The sequence below is a fragment of the Mercenaria mercenaria genome, chromosome 9, assembly GCF_021730395.1.
Source record: "Mercenaria mercenaria strain notata chromosome 9, MADL_Memer_1, whole genome shotgun sequence".
Classification (NCBI taxonomy): domain Eukaryota; kingdom Metazoa; phylum Mollusca; class Bivalvia; order Venerida; family Veneridae; genus Mercenaria; species Mercenaria mercenaria.
In genome coordinates, this window is record NC_069369.1 from 76,621,793 (window position 1) to 76,647,936 (window position 26,144).

At 37.9% G+C, this 26,144-nt stretch overlaps 1 protein-coding gene across 1 annotated transcript in view; it reads left to right on the forward strand.

Moving 5' to 3' along the window:
- LOC123546316 (negative elongation factor A-like) overlaps positions 1–23,901 on the forward strand; it is a 38,013-nt gene extending 14,112 nt beyond the window's left edge. Inside the window, exons 3-11 of the mRNA XM_053551767.1 lie at positions 139–300; positions 3,253–3,342; positions 4,924–5,081; positions 8,091–8,154; positions 9,191–9,321; positions 9,997–10,102; positions 14,389–14,663; positions 15,122–15,221; positions 18,230–23,901. Coding sequence (XP_053407742.1) covers positions 139–300; positions 3,253–3,342; positions 4,924–5,081; positions 8,091–8,154; positions 9,191–9,321; positions 9,997–10,102; positions 14,389–14,663; positions 15,122–15,221; positions 18,230–18,408 — 1,265 coding nt within the window. The 3' untranslated portion in view covers positions 18,409–23,901. The remainder of the gene's footprint in view (positions 1–138; positions 301–3,252; positions 3,343–4,923; positions 5,082–8,090; positions 8,155–9,190; positions 9,322–9,996; positions 10,103–14,388; positions 14,664–15,121; positions 15,222–18,229) is intronic.
- Positions 23,902–26,144: the final 2,243 nt, after the last annotated feature.

Genomic DNA, 26,144 nt, shown 5'->3' on the forward strand with positions numbered 1-26,144 from the left:
CATTTTTTGTAAACAAATAAGTTCTCATCTCAAACAACTTCACGCGAGATAAAGAACATAATTACATGTAGTTTATTTAGAAATTAAGAGTTTTGTAAAATCAGATAACATACCGAGACATTCCGTGATGCCTTTCAGTGAAGCGGTCCGTAGATGTGAAGATGTTGCCAATGGAATGTCAATTTCTCAACAAGACTGCGCTGATAGCCACCACGGGACAACAGCCACTACCGACAAAACACTTTGCCCTGAAACGAAAACCGAAGTCTGCTGCACTTAGAGCTGAACTCTTACAAAAGTGTAAGTTTACTTCTCTCATCTGTTAGACAGGGCATTTAGATTGAAATGACAGTCTTATCTAATACACTGCAAAATCATATGATTTGCATGCAGGATTTTTCTCGGTTTTGGCCAAAACGGCTATTTCTTGGTGATTTGAATTTATGGATTTTAATCTTCAAAATGAATTAGAATTTTACCATTTTGTTGGGATGAAATTTTGCTGATTACCACATGTTATATAAAATCTTAAAAAGATAGTCCTCAAGGAAAAGTAATGACTTCACAGTTGGTTGTCCTGTACTTGTAACAGGTTAAACAATTTGGACGGACAGACAGATATTTGCCTGTTTGTATGGTTTTATCTGCCAGTGTGCTGCTGTTACTTTTCAGGCTTTGAAGTTCTGTGCTATGACAAAAGGATTGTGACATACAAACTGTGATTATGTTGCATAATGAAATTCAGAGCTCCAGATAAGCTGCGTATTTGCGTATTTACGCAATTAAAATTGCAGAAAACCCAATTGAATTCATACAGTGTGCGTACTGAAACGCAATTAAAATTCCTAATACCCAATTCGTAAAAAATAGCTTGCGTATCGCATTTTCCTTATAACTAGAACGGGTACGAGACTTTAACGCTAGATTTGACTGACTGGTTATACATTACTGCAGAACAGGTTGCAATTTATCGGAAAAATAACAGGACCATTCAGTCGGCCGATCGGTGTTATTTGGACGCTTTGTAAACAATTTTACGCCAATAAAATGTAAAGGAATAAGGTCAGTAATTTGGTCGAAAATGTGCTTCCGTGATGTAGTCGAAAGAAGTCCATAATAAATAGATCCTAATTTTCCCATTTTTTGCGCAAATTCATGTAGAACGAGTGCTTTAATCACCGTTTTTCATTACTAGAAGACATTTTGCATGAAATGAGACGGTTTTCATGTTCATACACCCCACATGTCAAGTTTTGCAGATCGAAACTGGAAGTAGGTGTTTATTGCGCGAACGAGAGTAAATATGCGCCATTTTTAGGGTAGCAGACCACAACTGACTGGCATTTCACTAGGAACTACATAACCCCCTATTTTCTTTTCATTTTTTCGTTAATTTGTGATAGAACTTTCATGAAAAATAGGTGTAGGAAAAAGTGATGTTCTCTAAAGATACGTAAAGACGACCTGAAGTTGTCGTTTTTTATATGAAACAAAGAAGGATTTGAATTACTGACCTTTAACCTATAAGAGCTGAAATAAGACTTTCTCGAAACACATTGCAATTAGTCTTAATAGTCATAGATCAGTTGTTTATGATATAAAAGGGTGTTTTCAATGCAAAATAATAGTGACATTTGAAAAATTTTGAATTTTGACCATATTTTGAGTAGATGCGCCTATTCAGCAGCGATTTCTGGGATAAAAAAGCCAATGTTTTGTCTCCAGAATGTCAGAAAATGCACAAAATGCATCCTTTTGGGTCTTATTCATGACGGAATGAATGAAATTTTAGAATCCAAGTGAAAAATAATGCAAACGAGTGAAACTTTTACCAAAATATACAATAAAAGTGCCATAGGGCCAAAATTTAGCCCAGTAAATTGGTAGGGGGTGGCTTCTATTAAATGTCTATATATTTCTAAAATCTCGAAATTTCACAATGAAACTTGGCAATATGTTTGGTATTACATCTTTCTTGAAAATAGAAATGAAAATTGTGTGATATTTGAAAAGAAACATTTCTTATAGGAATAAGGTCAGTAATTCGGTCGAAAATGTGCTTCGGTGATGTAGTCGAAAGAAGTCCATAATAAATAGATCCTAATTTTCCCATTTTTTGCGCAAATTCATGTAGAACGAGTGCTTTAATCACCGTTTTTCATTACTAGAAGACATTTTGCATGAAATGAGACGGTTTTCATGTTCATACACCCCACATGTCAAGTTTGCAGATCGAAACCGGAAGTAGGTGTTTATTGCGCGGACGAGAGTAAATATGCGCCATTTTTAGGGTAGCAGGCCACAACTGACTGGCATTTCACTAGGAACTACATAACCCCCTATTTTCTTTTCATTTTTTCGTTAATTTGTGATAGAACTTTCATGAAAAATAGGTGTAGGAAAAAGTGATGTTCTCTAAAGATACGTAAAGACGACCTGAAGTTGTCGTTTTTTATATGAAACAAAGAAGGATTTGAATTACTGACCTTTAACCTAAAGAGGTTGCAGGAAAAAACATTGTTGCAGCACAAACAAACAAATTAGTGGGATATTTTGCTGTTCAACAATGACAGTTATCTGTTTGTGACGATGTAGTGTTACCAATACTGGATGACATCTTTTGGGAGATTGCATATTGCGGTGACCACATCGTTCGGGATATTGTGGATGAACTGATCTCAGACTGCATTAAAAGTGAAAAAGAAAACAACAGTATGAAACATTCATTACAATTTTAAATACATTTTTGTATTAAACATTGAAGGGCGCCATTAAAATACTTAGTCAGTCCTGTTTAATGATATATACCATGTATACTGTAAGCAAAAAAATACTCAATTGTTAGTGCGAGATTGGTAAAATACCCAATTGGTATTAGCAAATACCCAATTACATCTGAAAAGGCTGGGTAATGATATTATTTTTACCCAATTCAAATTTCCAATACCCAATTCAGACAAAAAGTGATGGGTAAATACCCAATTGCACCAAAAGCTTATCTGGAGCTCTGGAAATTGCTGTTTCAGTCTTTCTTTAATAAGAAAGCAAATTGGGACCTGTTAGTATTTACCATTTTACCTATGTGCAGACTTAAAAATGCAGTTGCGTATTAACATATTTCTGATTATTACCCAGTGTATTTTAGGAAGTTCAGTGTACTTTGCTGCACCATAGAGAAAGTTCCTCAAATTATATTGTTTATGAACACAGTACTAACTGTGGTTTAAATGCTACAATATGTTTTACTTACAGCATCTGAGGCAGCAGTTAACAGAAAGAGAAATGGTTCTGACTATGTTCCAATCAAAGTAAGGAGTTTTGCCAAAAAGATGGATGACTTTAGTAAGTGTTTCCCAAAACTTGACACTTCGTAAAAGATTATTCAAAGACAACTGAAAATGTAAGAAATTGCTTTATAAAATTCAATCAGGTTAGCTATTACAGGGTGGCAAACGCGTATGACTTTTCAGTACCATACACACATGGAGGAAAATCATTCAGTTCAGTTAACATTGTTGCTTATAATTTCCTTAATGTTGAATAGGTGCTTTCCTCGGCACAAAGTGGCTGCCAGATATTCTTGATACTTTTCTCAAATACCTCACTATAATTTTTTTTGGACCAAATGTTTAGGTTGACTGATTTTGCTCCCCTTTTGCACATGTCGATTGGTCGGTATGTTTGTCTGTTGGAAGAGGGAACCGTTTCTGCTCAATAACTTGAGAACCACTTGACCTAGAACCTTCAAAATTCATGATTGAGTTATGAAGTAGGTGACTCCTGTTGTTTTTGGGGTCAGAGGTCAAGGTCACAGGCGCCTGAACCTTGAAAACTTTCCGAATCATGTTTCACGGCGTCTGAAAAGGTGGATGGACTTTAATCAAATTTAACTTGAGAATCACTTGATCCAGAACCTTCAAACTTATTAGCATGATTTGGCTTATGAAGTAGATGACCACTATTAGTTTTAAGGTCAATAGGTCAAAGGTCAAGGTCACAAGGACCTTAACATTGAAAACTATTTCTGCATGATAACTTGAGAACCACTATACCCAGAACCTTCAAACTTATTAGCGTGATTGGGCTTATGAAGTAGATTACCCCTATTGTTTTTGGGGTCAGTAAGTCAAAGGTCTGTAGGTGGGCTTACATATTTTTCAAACATTTTTTGTCAGATCAGTAGATCAGACATCAAGATCCGGGTCACCTTGAGCATTGGAATGGTTTATTGTTGATTACTGGGTATTACTTCATCACCCCCATTACTGACTGGCTGCTTAGAGAGACATGCTTGTTCAGTTAACATCTCTTGTTACATACTGCTATTTTTGTGATGTGTCTGAAGACAGTGTTAAAATTGCCAGGCAGATGCTCTATGAGGAAGAAAGCACCCTTTTTTTGTTTTGACAGTTTCTATCTTATTTGTCAGGAGATAAGAATATAATAATCAATATTACAATGAAAAAGGTTAGATGAAACAAGCAGTTTTCCCCATGTGTATGATTTCGAAAACTCATCTGGGTTGGCCTCCCTAGAAGATTTCTTCATGTTGGCCAAGTTTATGCAGAGAGAATTGGACAGGCTTTTTCGGGTTTTCGAGGAAATCATTAACAGACATTGTTATGCAACCCGCTTTATTGATAACAGAATCCATGGTATCTTTAGATCCGTGCCCTTTGGGGTCCTTGTTTCATGTTTTCTGAGGACAAAATCGGGTCCTACACCCCCTCTGTGCTAGGGGAAGTTTTGCAGTTACAGGTCATAATTTCATGAAAATAGAAATTGTTTGTTAATCATCTGGGTTTTGTTTCAGCTGCCCTTTGACCTTTATAGAAAGGCAAATCCCCACTGTTGAAAATGAAACGAAAATTCTCCTTTACGACTAAAAATTTATGAATACAGCCTTGAATCTTGTCATTTCAGCTCCCTTAAAGGGTTTTCCTAGTAAGAACATGCCCACTGGAGGATTCCTAAGCCCTAACTCAGTGGGAAGAAAATCAGGATTTCTCGGAAGCTCTGGCTCGTCTATAGCGGGTACACCAAACAGAATGAATACTTTGAAAAAAGAAGGAGGCATTAAGGTAATAACTTTGTATGCATGGATACATTTTCAGATGATTTGGGAAAGTCTTGATTCAGCTTATGGTCACTTTTATAGGTCAAATATTTTCTTTATAATTTCATGAATATTCAAATAGCTTGGCATATATACAGGGTATTAACTATAAGTATTACAAGGCAGCATAACCCCTTACAATTTACAAGTTTTGAAAGCACTTCATAATAAAACTGAAAAATAAGTGTAAATGAGTGCAGAGGAACAAGTCCAGGGCTTTTCTTTCTTTATAATAGGGGCCGTTTATAGACCTGTTCCCTTCTTTCAGATCATGCAGTTTTCTCCTAAAATTGACTTTTTATTAATCCCCCGCCACTAATGGTGGGGGGGTTAAAGGAATGGTCTCCGTCCGTCCTTCCGTCTGTCATAACCGTTTCGTCCGTAACACTTTCATGTCCGCTCCATATCTCCTAATCCCCTTGAAGGATTTTCATGAAACTTTGGTCAAATGATCACCTCATCAAGACAATGTGCAGAACCCATGAGTCAGCCTTGTCGGCTCAAGGTCAAGGTCACAACTCGAGGTCAAAGTTTTGAGCCTTCCATTTTGTGTCTACTCTATATCTCCTAAACCCCTTGAAGGAATTTTATAAAACTTGGGTCAAATGATCACCTCATCAAGACGATGTGCAGAACCCATGAGTCAGCCATGCCAGCTCAAGGTCAAGGTCACAACTTAGGGTGAAAGATTTGAGCCTTCCATTTTGTGTCTGCTCTGTATCTCGTAAACCCCTTGAAGGATGATCATGAAACTTCGGTGAAATGATCACCTCATGAAGACAATGTGCAGAACCCATGAGTCAGCCATGTCGTTTCAAGGTCTAGGTCACAACTCAAGGTCAAAGGTTTGAGCCTTCCATTTTGTGTCCACTCTGTTTCTCCTAAACCCCTTGAAGGATAATCATGAAACTTGGGTCAAATGATCACCTCATTAAGATGATATGCAGAACCCATGAGTCAGCCATGTCTGTTCAAGGTCTAGGTCACAACTCAAGGTCAAAGGTTTGAGCCTTCCATTTTGTGTCCACTCTGTTTCTCCTAAACCCCTTGAAGGATAATCATGAAACTTGGGTCAAATGATCACCTCATCAAGACGATGTGCAGAACCCGTGAGTCAGCCATGCCAGCTCAAGGTTGAGGTCACAACTTAGGGTGAAGATTTGAGCCTTCCATTTTGTGTCCGCTCTATATCTCCTAAACCCCTTGAAGGATGATCATGAAACTAGGGTCAAATGATCACCTCATCAAGACGATGTGCAGAACCCATGAGTCAGCCATGTCAGTTCTAGGTCAAGGTCACAACTCAAGGTCAAAGGTTTGAGCCTTCCATTTTGTGTCCGCTCTGTATCTCCTAAACCCCTTGAAGGATAATCATGAAATTTGGGTCAAATTATCACCTCATCAAGACGATGTGCAGAACCCATGGTCACAACTCGAGGTCAAGGGTTTTAGCCTTCCATTTTGTGTCCGCTCTATATCTCCTAAACCCCTTGAAGGAATTTTATAAAACTTGGGTCAAATGATCAACTCATCAAGACGATGTGCAGAACCCATGAGTCAGCCATGCCAGCTCAAGGTCAAGGTCACAACTTAGGGTGAAAGGTTGGAGCCTTCCATTTTGTGTCCGCTCTATATCTCCTAAACCCCTTGAAGGATGATCATGAAACTTTGGTCAAATGATCACCTCATCAAGATGATGTGCGGAACCCATGAGTCAGCCATGTCGGTTCAAGGTCAAGGCCACAACTCAAGGTCAAAGGTTTGAGCCTTCCATTTTGTGTCCGCTCTGTATCTCCTAAACCCCTTGAAGGAATTTTATAAAACTTGGGTCAAATGATCACCTCATCAAAATGATGTGCAGAACTTATGAGTCAGCCATGCTGGCTCAAGGTCAAGGTCACAACTTAGGGTCAAAGGTTTGAGCCTTCCATTTTGTGTCCACTCTATCTCGTAAGCCCCTTTAAGGATTAACATTAAACTTGCCATGTCAACTCAAGGTCAGGGTCACAACTCAAGGTCAGAGGTTTGAGCTCTGTATCTCCTAAACCCCTTGAAGGATTTTCATGAAACTTGGGTCAAATGATCACCTCATCAAGACATTATGCAGAATTCATGAGTCGGCCATGTCAGTTCAAGGTCAGTGTCAAAGCTAAAGGTCAAAGGTTTACCCTTTCACTATCCATAGCAATGGCGGGGGATTTAGCTGTCTTTCAGACTGCCTTGTTCGTCTTTGCCCAAAAACGAAGCCATTTTCCCCAAGTTACACCCCTGCTCTCCTTCCCCTCTTAGTGAAAAAAAAAAACCCACCAAATTCATTTAAGATAAGTTGCTTTACGTGCTTTATTATTTGTATGTGATTTCTGAAAGTTATACATTTGAAATATAAATAAAGTCATTTATTTTTTGCTAACTGATGAAATATTGCGTTTTATCAGTGAGATATAATCCATATCATTCACTGCATATCACTCACTAAATGATACAGCTTTGCCGATCTACTTGTACATTGTGTATAAATTTTAAAGGTTATTTGCTTAGAACATGATGAAAATTGTAGTCGCACTTTGTTCTTTATAGAATATTTCTCTATTCAAAGTATTGCACTTAATGAGAATTTCATAACGTTATGCAGCAAGAAATAAAATAAAATGGAACTTTATGTCGTGTGCTTCTTTCTAATGTCACAACACGTCTGACATCATGTTCGTTTACGCACGTCCGTTTCCCGCGCTGAGATTAAAATTTGTTCCAACATGCATATCTCAACGTAATTAAGCATAAAATAAAAAGAAAATTTGTTTGTATTTTGTGAATATAGAATATATCTCATCTCAAAGTGAGAAAATTTTCACTCGCGCTATGCGCTCATGAAAATATTTGAAATTTTCTCACTTCTCAGTGAGATATATTCCATATTCACTCAAAACAAACAAATATCCTCTGTATATTGTAAACCATTTGTATTTCATTACAGCTCTTAGATATTGCAGAACAACCTTTAGGACCAAAAGAGGCAAAAAGGAGGAGAAAGCTTGCTGGCAAGTATTTACTGATTGTTGCAAGAAAAGATAAACTGAGCATTGCAGGAAAAGATCTGCACTGTACTGAGACACATTATTTATATATCTGGAGCTTAAGGCTTTTGTCTGTTTGTTATTTTGCACTTTGGATATTTAGATTGACTTGGCATGGGAAAATTGATAAGGTTGCAGTCTTTGAATAACTTGCCTCGTTCACTGCTGTGGGAATAACTTGCCTCATTCACTGCTGTGGGAATAACTTGCCTCTTTCACTGCTGTGGGAATGACTTGCCACGTTCACTGCTGTGGGAATAACTTGCCCCGTTCACTGCTGTGGGATTTCCTAAAAGGGATGTATAATTCCCTATGTTAGGAAGCCATACATCTTGTTCACAAAAGGTTGGCAAATCTACCCAGGAGCCACCCTTTGCCTGGAGGAATGCTTTAGGGAGCAGCTAGGGTTATTCTCAATCATTAAAAACTGGAAAATGCGATTTGACCTAAATTGTGTGTGTATGACATAAAACCCAACAACATGAGACAGCTGGTTGGCCCATAGGCAGGTGGCACTCAAAGATTTTTGTTTTTGATCACCTGTTGTGATGTTGTCTGTAACCTCTGAAGAACAAGATGAGGTTGGGTGATTTACTAAGAATTACAGCCATCAGATAGCTTTTAACATGCTGTTGAACAAAAAAAATGTCGCTAATGCAGGCAAAATTGTTCTTCATCAGCTGTGTTAATACCACACCTTGAGAGCAAATCGTCGCCTCAACGTGAAACTAGTCTATGTGTATATAGAAATAGAAGCAGATAGACTAGTTTCGCGTTGAGGCCACGAAATGCCTTTCTATAAAGGCACATTTAAACTTTCCAACCAGTCAGATGTCTGACTTATTGACCTCTGCAGAAAAACAGCCATTGTGCAACAAAATCCAGTCTCCCTGGCAAGGTATTTTAACAGGGATTGCACTGTAACTAATACTATAATTATTGTTATGTTTTCAATACTGTGACATTCTTTGTTTTAAGTACTGTGACATTCTGTTTGTAGAAACAGAAGCTATTGAACAAGCAAAAGAAAAAAGGGAAGCAGAGAAGGCTGCAGCTGCGGCCAATCAAGCGGCAAATCCTGCCCCCTATACTCCAGATTACGCAGCAGGGCTTGTTTCCCCAGCCCCAGCAGTAAGTGCTTCTTACATGTACATACTATGTATTAAATCTTGTCGTCAGTTGAAATTATTTTATTAAAACTTTACTTTACATACTCCTGTTGAAGCTTGGTGATAAAAATTGGTCTTTTTGTGGAAGTTGAAATGATTTCACTCAAACTATTTGACAAACACCTGTTAACTTAAATATATGCATATGTTGAAATGTTATCTTTTCTGACTGAATATTGATTGTTTTTGTTTGACTAGAAATATTATACTGCTGTCAGAAAAATTACTGACAATTAGAATGTTGCAACTGCTCATACTGTGTAAAATGTATTTTTTCTGTCCTACCCCTACCAAATTTTTTTTTTCTTGAAATCATGTTTCAAATTATTCTCGATCATTTCTGTTGTTACAAAATTGTGAGTTTTGAGGTTCCATTTATTTAACTTTAGTGCTTTACCTCTCTGATTAGGAGAACTTCAGCTGTAAAGTAAAACAATTGATTCTTCACTTCCATGGTTAGGAAATTGAAAATTGTAAAGAGTTAATCCTTCACTGTGATATTAAAAATTGTATAGTGAAAATAAGTCAGTTCTTAAATAATAATTCTTCAATTCTGTGGTTAGCGAAGTAAGAAATTAAGCTTTTTATTCCAAGAAATTTAGAATTGTTATGGAATTTTTTTTTTTCAAAATTGTAGAAGATTATTGGAGTTGGTACCAGTTCAGCTGTCTCATCATTACCACAGACTCAGACTGTGTCCTATGTTCCAACACAAACTACCAGAATACCCGAGCCTTCTCCAGGTATCTATATCTTTTTTATACTGGCATATCCAGTTTGGTTGTACTTTAATATCCAGTAAGGTTCTTCTGGCCTGTACTGGCATGTCCAGTTAGGTTGTACTGGTTGTATAGGCATGTCCAGTAGGTTCTGTTGGCATGTCCAGTTAGGTTGCACTGGTTGTATAGGCATGTCCAGTAGGTTCTATTGGCATGTCCAGTTAGGTTGTACTGGCATGTCTAGTTAGGCTGTACTGGCATGTCCAGTTAGGTTGTTCTGGCATGTCCAGTAGGTTCTATTGGCATGTCCAGTTAGGTTGTATTGGCATGTCCAGTAGGTTGTACTGGCATATCTAATCAGGTTGTACTGGCATGTCAATTTAGGTTTACTGGCATGCCCAGTTATGTTGTACTGGCATGTCCAGTTAAATTGTACTGGCGTGTCCAATCAGGTTGTACTGGCATGTCCAGTTAGGCAGGGCTCACGCTGAGTCACCATTATCGCCACTTGCGATTGTTGTACCCCCCGACAACAAAGTTGTAAGGGGGGGGGGGTATACTGGTTTCAGGTTGTCTGTCTGTCTGTCCGTCCGTCCGTCCGTCTCTCCGTAGACACAATTTTGTGCGCACCAACTCTCCTCATCCCCTTGACACAATTTAATGAAACTTCACATAAGTGATCAGTAACAACAGTAGTTGTGCATGGGGCATGTTAGGTTCTTTCAGAAAAAAAAAATTGCAGAGTTATGGGACTTTCTTTTTTGTTAGCTCACCTGAGCCCAAAGTGCTCAGGGTGAGGTATTGTGATCGCTCACCGTCCGGCGTCCGTCCACACTTTCCTTTAAACAACATCTCCTCCTAAACCAACAGGCCAATTTTGATGAAACTTCACAGGGATGTTCCTTGGATGGTCTTCTTCAGAAATTGTTCAAAGCATTGAATTCCATACAGAATTCTGGTTGCCATGGCAACCAAAAGGAAAAACTTTAAAAATCTTCTGCTCAAAAACCAGAAGCCCCAGAGCTTAGATATTTGACATGTAACATTGCCTAGAGGACCTCTACTAAAGTTGTTCAAATCATGATCCCGGGGTCAAAATTGACCCCGCCCCAGGGGTCAATTGATTTTACATAGGAAAATCTTGAAAAATTTTCTAAAAATAAACCAGAAGGCCTAGAGCTTAGATATTTGACATGTAGCATTGCCTAGTGGACCTCTACAAAATTTGTTCAAATCATGACCCCTGGGGTCAAAATTGACCCCGCCCCAGGGGTCACTTGATTTTACATAGGAAAATCTTCAAAAATTTTCTAAAAATAAACCACAAGGCCTAGAGCTTAGATATTTGACATGTAGCATTGCCTAGTGGACCTCTACAAAATTTGTTCAAATCAATACCCCTGGGGTCAAAATTGACCCCACCCGAGAGGTCACTTGATTTTACATAGGATAATCTTCAAAAAATTTCTAAAAATAAACCAGAAGGCCTAGATCTTAGATATTTGAAGTGTAGCATTGCCTAGTAGACTTCTGCAAAATTTGTTCAAATCATGACCTCCGGGGTCAAATTAACCCAGCCCCATTGGGTTACTTCATTGTACATAGAAAAATCTTCAAAATTTTCTAAAAATAAACCAGAAGGCCTAGAGCTTAGATATTTGACCTGTAGCATTGCCTAGTGGACCTCTACAAAATTTGTTCAAATCATGACCCCCGGGGTCAAAATTGACCCATCCCAGGGGTCACTTGATTTTACATAGGAAAATCTTCAAAAAATTTCTAAAAATAAACCTGAAGGTCTAGATCTTAGATATTTGACATGTAGCATTGCCTAGTAGACTTCTATAAAATTTGTTCAAATCATGAATTATTATTATTATTATTATACCAGATTTATATAGCGCCCTTTTCATGATAAACACGTTCAAAGGTGCTTTACAGCAACTGCAGCCACAGAGGGTGCGAAATCATCCTCTACTAGTACAGACACAGGGCGATCTGACCAGAGGGACAGAGTGAGATAAAGCCCCCAGAACAGACAGAGAGAACTTTTCAGATACAGACGCGTCCGGCTAACTTAGCCTAGCTCTTTTCGAATAGACAGTCTGGTTCTTTAACGTGCCCGGTGTATAGCACCGAATACATGCGAAGCCATCTTTCCTGGGAAGAACCAGTACAGGTCTCTAGTCAGGTGGGAGACACTCAAGAGCATCTCAGAAATTTCCAGTGCCTGGACCGGGATTCGAACCCCGGACCTCTGGATTAACAGTCAAGTGTGTTACCACTAGACACCGTCCCATGGGGTTACTTGATTGTACATAGAAAAACCTTCAAAATTTTCTTAAAATAAACCAGAAGGCCTAGAGCTTACATATTGAAATGTAGCATTGCCTAGTGGACCTCTACAAAAGTTGTTCAAATCTTGACCCCCCCTCCCCGGGTCAAATTGACCCAGCCCCAGGGGTTACTTGATTGTATATAGGGAAATCTTCATAAATTTGCCAAAAATAAACCAGAAGGCCTAGATCTTAGATATTTGATATGTTACATTGCCTAGTAGACTTCTTCAAACTTTGGCCCCGCCCCAGGGGTTACTTGATTGTACATCAGAAAATCTTTCAAAAAATTTCTAAAAATCATCAGTTTGACATTTGAAACATGTAGCTCATATTACTCTGGTGAGCGATCCAGGGTCATCATGACCCTCTTGTAACTATACTATATACATAGACACAATCTTGTGCACACCATCTCTCCTGATCCCCTTGACACAATTTAATGAAACTTCACACAAGTGATCAGTAACAATAGTAGTTGTGCATGGGGCATGTTTGGTTCTTTCAGAATTTTTTTTTGCAGAGTTACGGGACTTTGGTTTTTTTTACTATACTATATACATAGACACAATCTTGTGCGCACCATCTCTCCTCATCCCCTAGACACAGTTTAATGAAACTTCACACAAGTGATCAGTAACAATAGTAGTTGTGCATGGGGCATGTTAGGTTCTTTCAGAAAAAAAAATTGCAGAGTTACGGGACTTTGTTTTTTGTTACTATACTATATACATAGACACAATCTTGTGCGCACCATCTCTCCTGATCCCCTTGACACAATTTAATGAAACTTCACACAAGTGATCAGTAACAACAGTAGTTGTGCATGGGGCATGTTTGGTTCTTTCAGAATTTTTTTTTTGCAGAGTTACGGGACTTTGTTTTTTTGTTACTATACTATATACATAGACACAATTTTGTACTGTGTCAGTGCATGCGGGGGGTACATTCATCACTTTTAGTGATAGCTCTAGTTTATATTTTTGTACCCCCGACAACAAAGTTGTAAGGGGGGGTATACTGGTTTCAGGTTGTCTGTCTGTCTGTCTGTCCGTAGACGCAATCTTGTGCGCACCATCTCTCCTTATCCCCTTGACACAATTTAATGAAACTTCACAAAAGTGATCAGTACCAACTGTAGTTGTGCATGGGGCATGTTTGGTTCTTTTAGAAAAAATATTTGCAGAGTTATGGGACTTTTTTTTTTGTTACTATACTATATTCATAGACACAATCTTGTGTGCACCATCTCTCCTCATCCCCTTGATTTGCAGAGTTTTGGGACTTTGTTTCTTGTTAACATACTATGTACATACAGTCTGCATATGCAATCTTGTGCGTGCCTAATCTACCAAACCCTCGCACACAGTTTAATGAAACTTCACACAAGTGATCAGTACCAACCCTAGTTGTGCATGGTGCATGTTACATTCTTTTAGATAAATATTCTGCATAGTTATGGGACTTTGTTTTTTGTTACTATACTGTATACATACAGTCTATATACATACAGTCCACATAATTATGCAATCTTGTGCGCATCAAATTGCAATGTACTGTGTCAGTGCATGCGGGGGGTACATTCATCACCTTTAGTGATAGCTCTAGTTTAATTTTGGCGACAGGAACTGGTGATTATTTTATTTAATAGCTACATAAATAATTATGGCAAGTGAGACAGTAACCCACGATCAGCTAGTGTAGAAAATCGATAGAGCGGATTGTTTATTACCTTGTGTATTCCAAACACGTGTCAACTATGCCGATAACATTGCCTAAGGCGGTAGGATGCAGACGACAATTAAACCTGTCCAGTTAGGTAGTACTTTCATGTCCAGTCAGGTTGTACTGGCATGTCCAATCAGGTTTTACTGGCATGTCCAGTCAGGTTGTACTGGCATGTCCAATCAGGTTGTACTGGCATGTCCAGTTATGTTGTACTGGCTTGTCCATTCAGGGTTGTTTTTTTTTCAGCCTCGTCAGTGTCGGCAAATACTCAGCAGGCGAGGGACAACTTACAACAACAACTACAGCAGCTTGGCCAGTCACAAATCAGAACTACAACTGTCTTGCCATCCATTGGTCAAACATTTCAGCAGACAGCTGTCAATCAAAATACAACCACTCCCATTGGACAACCATTACAGCCAATCCAGCCACAGCCTCAAAATAATGTTCCACAGCCATTGGCTGCCCAACAGCAGCAGCAACAACAACAACCCCAAGCAAAGAAGGGGCTTTCACTTACAGTATGTATCCATCTATTGATCTTTTTTATTGATTTGGTAATGAACAGCAATCTGCTAGTGTTGGGAATCAGTCAAAATTTCCATATTGATGAATAATCAGTACAAAAATAGCCTAATCATTGATTAATCATGATGATGAAGATTGGTCTATACAGCTACAGGGAAATTCTTGGATTTTGGAATGATTCCAATAATTCCCTGGTTTTGAATGTTAAGCCTGTGACTGGTTCGATCATCCATACATTTTCATAGATAGTAATTTGACTGTTTGCTAGGCAGATTAACACTTGGTATTTGTAAGACACTAGAATTTGTTGGGGAAGAAAATTTTTGTTAACTGTCACATTACAAAATATTTTATATTGGTTGACTAAGTGGATAATTATCACACCACTACAGTACGCATTTACTTACAGGAGGAGTGGATTATATTGTAACTGGTTTCATTTCATTTTCAGCGAGAACAAATGGTCGAAGCACAGGAAATGTTTAAAAATTCAAACAAAGTGACAAGACCAGAAAAAGCATTGATTCTTGGTTTTATGGCTGGATCAAGAGGTACAATAATATTTTTAATATTAATTTTTAGGGAAGCACATAGAGTTGCCCTTGTCCTCGCATCTGTCCGTCCTTCCACATTTGTATCAGGCATATCTAAAAAAGTATTTGACCTAGGGTCATCAAACCTTATAGGATTGTTATTCAGCATGTGAAGTTGTACATCTGGGGTTTTTAAGGACTTCACTTAGCCAGACCAGAGTCATGGCCCTTGACTTAGTTAAAATTATTCTTATGTCTTTTAGCCATAACAAATCAATGAGCATAGCATTTTATGACGAAAAATCCCAACTACCTTTGACGGGATTCAAACCCGGGTTGCACGGGTAGTAGTCAAATGCTCTAACCACTGAGCCAAAGAGGCGACTCCCTGACGCAGTTGTCAAAGATTTGCTTTAAACTTACAGGCTATGCGTAAGTGACCGTAACAATATGCTTTTAGGACCTAAAAGTTTGAGTCATGAAACCTTATAGGAATATTATTCAGCGAATGAAATTGTGCACCTGGGGTTTTGTGTTGGGGGGATCATTTAGTCAGCCCAGAGTTATCGCCCTTGATTCAGTCAAAAATATGCATAAAGGGCTAAAAAAAATTGTCACAAGTATCTCAAGAAGTATTTGACCTAGAATCATCAAACCAAATAGGAATATTATTCAGCATGTGAAATTGTGAACCTGTGGCTTTGTTTGGGATTTCACCTTGCAAGGTCAGAGTTATGAACCTAGACTTTATCAAAAATACCGATATGCATTAATTGTCGAAGAGTTTGTGAAAAAGTATTTTGACCATAATTCATGAAATATTATGGGAGTGTTGGTCAGTATGTGTTTTTTTTTTGTGGGATTTGAATCTTTTTTCCCCCTCCTATGCTCCCCCACCCATCTTCTACAAAAAAATCTTCTTTGTTTTTACTCTTTCAGTTTCTGTTTACACTTGTTTCTTAATGAAATTTTATTGTATTCATTTCTCTACCCCTGCCCAATTCACTCTGATTAACATACCCCAACCCAAGATAGTATAAAAGTTTTCTTAGTCTTGCATTGTCAACAAGTTAGATATGACCGTGACAGGCAGTGTGGGCACCAGTGTCATATGGATACACTTTTAGTTTTTGTTGATTTTTTTTATACGCCCATGCAGCAGAACATATTAGGGAATTGCCCTCTGCGTGCAGGCAGTGGCCAGCCTCCTCAAAGTTGTCTAGACTATCTTGAAAGAGTTACTATCCAATGTTTACCAAAGATTTTCAGATGTTTATGGACATAAGTTTGATAACAAACTGGATTGTCCTTTGGGCTGTGGAATCATTGTGCTGGAATTACTCAGATTGTAAAATTGACAGTTTCTGCTTTCTAACTTGAGTATTTGGTAGGTAGTGTTCATCAGCTCAGTCAGTCCAAATATTCATGAAAACCGCCTTGATAGCCTAGTGGTAGAGCGTCCACTTCGAGTGCGGTAGGCCGTGGGTTCGATCCGCAGCCGCGTCATACCAAAGACGTAAAAAATGGTACTAGCAGCTTCCTCGCTTGGAGCTCAGCATTAAGGGGATAGTGCTAGGACTGGTTAGCCCGGTGTCAGTATAATGTGACTGGGTGGGATATCATGCCACGTGTTTACGGCGTGATATTCCAGTGAGGCAGCACTATAAAGTTGGGCATTGTGCTCACTGCTACAAGTAGACACCATCGTTTATATGACTGAAAAATTGTTGAACAAGAGCTGTCTCCATAGGATGACACATGCCCCCGATGGCACTTTGAATGAATATATAGTTATGGCCGATGTTAGAGTTTAGGACCTTTGACCTACGGAACTGGGTCTTGCGCACGACACATTGTCTTACTGTGTCACACATTCATGCATAGGTATTTTAAAATCCATGTATGAATGACAAAGATATGGACCGGACACGCCTATCAATGCACTATCATGAAAAATGACCTTTAACGTCTAAGTGTGACCTTGACCTTTGAGCTACAGACCTGGGTCTTGCGTGCGACACGTCGTCTTACTGTGGTACACATTCATGCCAAGTTATTTGAAAATCCATCCATCGATGACAAAGATATGAACCGAACACGCCCATCAATGCACTATCTTTTAAAGTCTAAGTGTGACCTTGACCTTTGAGCTACGGACCTGGGTCTTGCGTGTGACACGTCGTCTTACTGTGGTACACATTCATGCCAAGTTATTTGAAAATCCATCCATCGGTGACAAAGATATGGACCGGACACGCCCATCAATGCACTATCCTTTAACGTCTAAGTGTGACCTTGACCTTTGAGCTACGGACCTGGGTCTTTCGTGCGACACGTCGTCTTACTGTGGTACACATTCATTTGAAAATCCATCCATTGATGACAAAGATATGGACCGGACACGCCCATCAATGCACTATCCTTTAATGTCTAAGTGTGACCTTGACCTTTGAGCTACGGACCTGGGTCTTGCACGTGACACGTCGTCTTACTGTGGTACACATTCATGCCAAGTTATTTGAAAATCCATCCATCGATGACAAAGATATGGACTGGACACGAAAATTGCGGACAGACTGACACAGACTGACAGGCAGACCGACAGACGGTTCAAAAACTATATGCCTCCCTTCGGGGGCATAAAAAGACGTTAAACCCGAACACACGCACCAAATATTTATGAGCATAATATCTTGGCCAAGAACCATTCTTGTCCAAATATATCACTGTATTGTACAGAAAAATATTAAATAAGAGGAGTGGTGGTCTAGTGGTTAAGATGTTGACAGCTCAACCCGGGGTCGAGGGTTTGAGCCTCACTGGGATCATGACCACCCTCTCTCATATAACACCATTACTAGTTTTTCCAGAAAGCAGACTTGAGAGTGGTTCAAATAAGCTTGAAACTTTCATCACAATTGAGCTAAAATAGATTAATACAAACTAAAATTGTTAAATAACCTAATCATTTTGAATATGTGAATGGAACTGTATCTGTCTTAGCAATGAATTATGTTGTATTTCAGAGAATCCATGTCCACAGCAAGGTAATATATTAAGTATCAGACTGAGTGAAGCTAAGGAACATGTTACTTTACCTGATCAAAATCAGAAACAGATGCTAGTCGATACGTTCTTCCAAATGAATTACTTAACTGGTGAATGGAAACGGGTGAAAAAATACAGAGAAATCGAGGAAGGTTGAATAGTACAGATTTCATTATTGTGTTGTGTATAAGCTTAAATGATGGAACTGGAAATGAAACTCATCACCGCCGAAAGAGGTGGAAAGAAGACCAGAAAAAAGGAATAGGGATTTCGGTGGTGTAAATGTGATTGCATCTGAAGGATGGAAAATGAGGAAAGAAAAGGAGAAAGAGCCACACTGAGAGAATTTCATGATGTGGAGTGGCAAAAGAGTGAATTTGTATTCTGGTTTTGTGGTGCTTTTTGTAAACTTAAATTTGATTTAGGGTTTTATTATTATTTTTAGCCGTAAAATCAAATAGTTATCGTGAACTATTACTAATAATTAAACCAAAATAATTCACTTAGATGTACAAACAAACACCAGACAGCCATTTTGATGACTGTTCAGCTCATTGCATGCTGGCTCAACAAAAGTGTTCAGTTTCTGGCAAATACTGATTTTCACGGTTCTAGCAGTTTTCAGCCAATTGCTTCCATTTTAGATGAAATCATGTTCAGACAGGCAGGTCCTCAAAGTCTGATTTACATTTAACTGGACCGGTATTCATCAATGTTTAAAGTCTGAAATTAATACTTAAGGTTGAAGAACATTTATACTTAAGAATGGCAGATATTCAGTTTGACATTACTTCATTTATAGTAGATTTGTTCTGATGAAATTTGGGGAGCTGACTAGTTGCAAAATACATGTTTATGCATAATTTCATTTAATCTTAATCAAAATTTCTGACTTAAAAGGTTTATAATAAATATACGTCCATATTTATACCATTTTGTACTTTGTTAGCTTACATTTGTTGAACTAACTTAAATCTAAAATTTTAGACACTGTCTCCAGTCATAATCATTTTTTTATGGAAGCTTTTTTTTTTTTTGTTATTATAGTATAATTCTGCAAGGTTAGAGATGGAAGTTTCATAAGTCTTTACTTACAGGTTTAAAGAAGAACCTTTTTAGCCCGACTATTCGAAGAATAAGTAGAACTATCCTACTCACCACAGCGTCGGCATCGGCGTCACACCTTGGTTAAGTTTTTAGTACCAGTCCACATTTTGACAGAACCTTCTGAGATAAAGCTTTGAAACTTTCAACACTTGTGTACCATTTTGGCTGAATTATGGCCCCTTTTAACGTAGAAATGTTGGTTAAGTTTTTCTTACCAGTTCATATTTTGTGTAAACTGTTTGACAAATAGCTTTGGAACTTTTATCACTTGTTTATTATAACAATCTCTATCTGTAGGCAAACGTACATCACTCTGTTAATTATTTTGGCTGAATTATGGCCCTTTTTGGACTTGGAAATTGGTACTATTTTCGTACAAGTCCACATTTTGTCAAAACTATTTGACATGTGGCTTTGAAACTTTGAACACTTGTTTATCATCATGATTTTCATCTGTGTCCAGTCCATCACTCATCATTGGGTTTCATAAGAGCTTACAGTAAATATTCTCCATGAAACAAAACTTTTTCATGCAAGATCCAGGCCTCTTCAAATAAGGTCATATGTTGCATGCAAAATGTCCTTTCAGTAATTCTGTTTTAGTTTATTGTTTGTTTATACAGTTTTTTATGTATCTCTGGCAACACTATAAGTATTGCTTTTGTATGTCTGCTATCTGTCAGTAGTTTAGTATTCACAGAATAGCCATGTCTCGGTTCTCACAACTTACAACAGTACAACCCATTTTGAAATTTAGAACATTTGGTATATGTTAGGTATTATATAGTAAAAAGATTTTCAGTAATTGAGAAAACAATATTCCTAATCCTAAAGCTACTCGCCCACAATGTGGGTGAAATTTTTCAATGTGTTTCATCACAAAGTTTGGCATAGAATGTATATATGACACTGAACAAATGATAAAGTGGGTGAAAATAAAAGTTAGATACTGGTAAAAATGCAAGAAGAATGTAAATTTTCTGCATTATTTCAAATGTGTTGCAACAATTTACTCCCTTCTGCACAGTATTCTTGGTTATTTATAAGAAAATCTTGCAAAAACCTTATGTCAGTAAGTTTGTACCACTAGTCACTTTCATATTTTTATCAGCTTAATGACTCATCATTCAAAGTTTACATTTGCAAAAATAGAACTTGCGAAAAGAAATTGGCGGTATTAGAATTTATGTATTGTTGAAATTGTGCATTGGCTTTGTTATGTATGAATGTTGAAATTGTACATTGGTCATGTCGTGTTTGAATGCTGGGCAATATCAATGTCTGTGCAATATAGTAATATTTATGATGTATGACCTGCAGATATCTGACTTAGTTATACCCCCACAAACAAAGTTTGGGGGGTATATAGGAGTGAGCTTGTCGGTCGGTTGGTTGGTTGCCGGTTTGTTGGTTTGTTGGTTTTCATAGTTTCCGGACAATAACTCATGGAAGACTTGACAGATTTAAATAAATTTTGGTACACTTCCAACTTAAAATTTGCTTAACTCATGGTTTCTGGACAATCACTCGTGAAAGACTTGACAGACTTAAATAAATTTTGGTACACAGGTGTAACATCATAAAATACAGAAAATACAAGTCAAGTTCGACTTTGCCTATAAACCACCATTTTTAGCTCATCTGATTTTTGGGGAAAAAATGATGAGTTATTGTCATCACTTGAGCGGTTGTCGGCGTCTGCGTCGGCTTTTCCTGGTTAAGTTTTATGTTTAGGTCAGCTTTTCTCCTAAACTATCAAAGCTATTGCTTTGAAACTTGGAATACTTGTTCACCATCATAAGCTGACCCTGTATAGCAAGAAACATAACTCCATTCTGCTTTTTGCAAGATTTATGGCCCCTTTTGTACTTAGAAAATATCAGATTTCTTGGTTAAGTTTTATGTATAGGTCAACTTTTCTCCTAAACTATCAAAGCTATTGCTTTGAAACTTGGAATACTTGTTCACCATCATAAGCAGACCCTGTACATCAAGAAACATAACTCCATCTTGCTTTTTTCAAGATTTATTGCCCCTTTTGGACTTAGAAAATCAGTTTTCTTGGTTAAGTTTTATGTTTAGGTCAGCTTTTATCCTAAACTATCAAAGCTATTGCTTTAAAACTTGCAACACTTGTTCACCATCATAAGCTGACCCTGTACAGCAAGCAACATAACTCCATCCTGCTTTTTGCAATAATTATTGCCCCTTTTGGACTTAGAAAATCATTTTCTTGGTTGAGTATTATGTTTAAGTCAACTTTTCTCATAAACTATCAAAGCTATTGCTTTAAAACTTGCAACAGTTTTTCACCATCATAAGTGGACACTGTACATCAAGAAACATAACTCTATCCTGCTTTTTGCAAGAATGATGGCCCTTTTTAGACTTAGAAAATCATGGGTAGGACAATATTTCTATTACACAAAAAAAATCAGATGAGCGTCAGCACCCGCAAGGCGGTGCTCTTGTTTTACATAGTTATGGCCCCTTTCCAACTTAAAATTTGCCGAACTCAAGGTTTCCGGACAATAATTCATGAAAGGCTTGACAGATTTAAATAAATTTTGGTACACAGGTGTAACATCATAAAATACAGGTCAAGTTTGACTTTGGCTACAAACCACCATTTTTTTACCTAATTATGGCCTCTTTCCAATTTAAAATTTGCCAAACTCATTTTGTGTACAGAAATTAGTATTCTATTGTATACAAAAATTGGTATTCTATTTTTAGCTCACCTGTCACAAAGTGACAAGGTGAGCTTTTGTGATCGCGCGGTGTCCGTCGTCCGTCGTCCGTCCGTGCGTCCGTGCGTCCGTAAACTTTTGCTTGTGACCACTCTAGAGGTCACATTTTTCATGGGATCTTTATGAAAGTTGGTCAGAATGTTCATCTTGATGATATCTAGGTCAAGTTCGAAACTGGGTCACGTGCCATCAAAAACTAGGTCAGTAGGTCTAAAAATAGAAAAACCTTGTGACCTCTCTAGAGGCCATATATTTCATAAGAGCTTCATGAAAATTGGTCAGAATGTTCACCTTGATGATATCTAGGTCAAGTTCGAAACTGGGTCACGTGGGTTCAAAAACTAGGTCAGTAGGTCTAAAAATAGAAAAACCTTGTGACCTCTCTAGAGGCCATATTTTTCATTAGGTCTTCATGATTATTGGTCAGAATGTTTACCTTGATGATATCTAGGTCAAGTTCGAAACTGGGTCACGTAGGGTCAAAAACTAGGTCATTAGGTCTAAAAATAGAAAAACCTTGTGACCTCTCTAGAGGCCATATTTCTCAATGGATCTTCATGAAAATTGGTCAGAATGTTCTCCTTGATGATATCTAGGTCAAGTTTGAAACTGGGTCACGTGGGGTTAAAAACTAGGTCAGTAGATCTAAAAATAGAAAAACCTTGTGACCTCTCTAGAGGCCATATTTTTCATGAGATCTTCATGAATATTGGTCAGAATGTTCACCTTGATGATATCTAGGTCAAGTTCGAAACTGGGTCATGTGGGGTCAAAAACTAGGTCAGTAGATCTAAAAATAGAAAAACCTTGTGACCTCTCTAGAGGCCATATTTTTCAATGGATCTTCATGAAAATTGGTCAGAGTGTTTGCCTTGAAGATATCTAGGTCAAGTTCGAAACTGGGTCACGTGGGGTTAAAAACTAGGTCAGTAGATCTAAAAATAGAAAAACCTTGTGACCTCTCTAGAGGCCATATTTTTCATGAGATCTTCATGATTATTGGTCAGAATGTTCACCTTGATGATATCTAAGTCAAGTTCAAAACTGGGTCACGTGGGGTTAAAAACTAGGTCAGTAGGTCTAAAAATAGAAAAAACCTTGTGACCTCTCTAGAGGCCATATTTCTCAACGGATCTTCATGAAAATTGGTGAGAATGTTCAGCTTGATGATATCTAGGTCAGGTTTATAACTGGGTCATGTGCGGTCAAAAACTAGGTCAGTAGGTCGAAAAATAGAAAAACCTTGTGACCTCTCTAGAGGCCATATTTTTCATGAGATCTTCATGAAAATTGGTGAGAATGTTCACTTTGATGATATCTAGGTCTAGTTTAAAAGTGGGTCACGTGCCTTCAAAAACTAGGCCATTAGGTCAAATAATAGAAAAACCTTGTGACCTCTCTAGAGGCCATATTTTTCAATGGATCTTCATGAAAATTGGTCAGAATTTTTTATCTTGATGATATCTAGGTCACATGTGCTCAAAAACTAGGTCACTATGTCAAATAATAGAAATAATGACGTCATACTCAGTTCAACACTGGGTCATGTGGGGATAGGTGAGCGATTCAGGACCATCATGGTCCTCTTGTTTCTATAATACATAAATTGATATTTATTTCTGTCTGAAAACATCCAAAAAATCATTTAATGTTTGAAATAAGCCTATTGAATTTAACAATAATCTTAAATATTTTGTATGCTATTAAAACAAAACATTTACATAATTAACTGTATAATAACTGAAATCATTGTCTAATTATAACACTAGTCTCTTTCAAAAACACTCCTTTGAGTTTTTATACGCCCGTTTGAAAAACGGGACGTATTATGGGAACGCCCCTGGCGGGCGGATGGGCGGTTGGGCGGGCGGGCGGGCGGGGCGGCGTCCACAGACCTTGTCCGGAGCATATCTTCTACATGCATGGAGGGATTTTGATGAAACTTGGCACAGTTGTTCACCATCATGAGACGGAGTGTCATGCGCAAGAACCAGGTCCCTAGGTCTAAGGTCAAGGTCACACTTAGAGGTCAAAGGTCAAATTCAAGAATGACTTTGTCCGGAGCATATCTTCTTCATGTATGGAGGGATTTTGATGAAAGTTGGCACAATTGTTCATCATCATGAGACGGAGTGTCATGCGCAAAAACCAGGTCCCTAGGTCTAAGGTCAAGGTCACACTTAGAGGTCAAAGGATACAAGAATGAAAAATTCAAGAATGACTTTGTCCGGAGCATATCTTCTTCATGCATGGAATGATTTTGATGTAGCTTGGCACAGTTGTTCACCATAATGAGAGGGAGTGTCGTGCGCAAGAACCAGGTTCCTAGGTCTAAGGTCAAGGTCACACTTAGAGGTCAAAGGATACAAGAATGAAAACTTTGTCCGGAGCATATCTTCTTCATGCATGAAAGGACTTTGATGTAGCTTGGCAAAATTGTTCACCATCATGAGACGGAGTGTCATGCGCAAGAACCAGGTCCCTAGGGGTAAGGTCAAGGTCACACTTAGAGGTCAAAGGATACAAGAATGAAAACTTTGTCCGGAGCATTTCTTCTTCATGCATTGAGGGATTTTGATACAACTTGGCACAAATGTTCACAGCATGAGACGGAGTGTCATGCGCAAGAACCAGGTCCCTCGGTCTAAGGTCAAGGTCACACTTAAAGGTCAAAGGTCAGATACAAGAATGACTTTGTCTGGAGCATTTCTTCTTCATGCATGTAGGGATTTTGATGCAACTTGGCACAATTGTACACCATCATGAGACGGAGTGTCATGCACTGGTCCCTTCTTTAAAATTACTTCCCTTTGCTGTTACTATAAATAGCTTATATTGTAACTTTTTCATTACAAGTCGTAGGGAAAAATCGAGACCACTTTTCTGTAGTACAACATGCATGTTACATCCAATTCTGAGGTGTATTTTGAGCTATCTCTACCTGGTAAGGATTTTTGTGTGGACTTGTAATTTTTTTTTTTCGATTTTTTTTTTTTTTTTTTTTTTTTTTCTCTTTAAAGATTAACTTCCCTTAGTTGTTACTATAAATAACTTACGTTGTAACTTTTTTATAATTGACCGTAGGGAAAAACCAAGACCACTTTTCTGTGGTACAACATTGATATTACTTTCAAATTTTGGGTGTATTTTAAGGTATCTCTACCTGGTAAGGATTTTTTTTGTGGACTTAGAAAAATAAAAGAATTACAATAATTTCTAAAAAAAACAACATTGTAAACAACTAGAAAATTAAAATTCCATTTGTAAATACAGGTGCTAGTGTAAACAAATTTGCTGTGACGGGCGTATATTGTGACATTCTGCACCCTTGTTTCACCTTACCTTCAAGTTAAACAACTTAAATTGCACCTTCTTGTGGCCATTTCTTTCTTATGGTTGCCATACTTCTGTGACAAGGTTGTATTGTGGGGGTATTATTTGTCACTCCCGTGACAGTTCTAGTTCTGGTTAAAGAGCTTTAGGGGAGTGTGTTATATGGTTTTTCTTTAACTTATATAACTTCACTTTTGGTTTATGGATATGCACCATTCCCCCATCTGAATGTTGGGATGGGATATGAGATAAAGATTTGCCCTCGTTTGCTCATATGAAAGTTGGTTCACCTGTAAATTCTTCCTTTATAGAGTAACTTAAATGAAGGACTTTTTTTGGACAGATTTTTATAGAGATACTTAAAAGGAAGGACTGTTTTTTGGACAGATCTTTATAGAGATACTGAAAGGAAGAACTGTTTTTAGGACAGATCTTTATAGAGATACTTACAGGAAGGACTTTTTTTTAACAGAAAAGTCTTCTACGGTGGACGTATGTCCTATGCGCTCATTACAGGTTTTTTTGGGCCATGTTTTCTTACATTATGTTTTAGACTTTATTGATTTAGATTGAAATACAAGAAGTATAATGAAGTTAAATAATGACATATACATTGTATATTCAGAACATCTTTATAAAATTGTCCTCTGATTGAGTCAGTTTCTAAATTGTTTAGAATGGTTTGTATCGTGCTAGAAAAGCT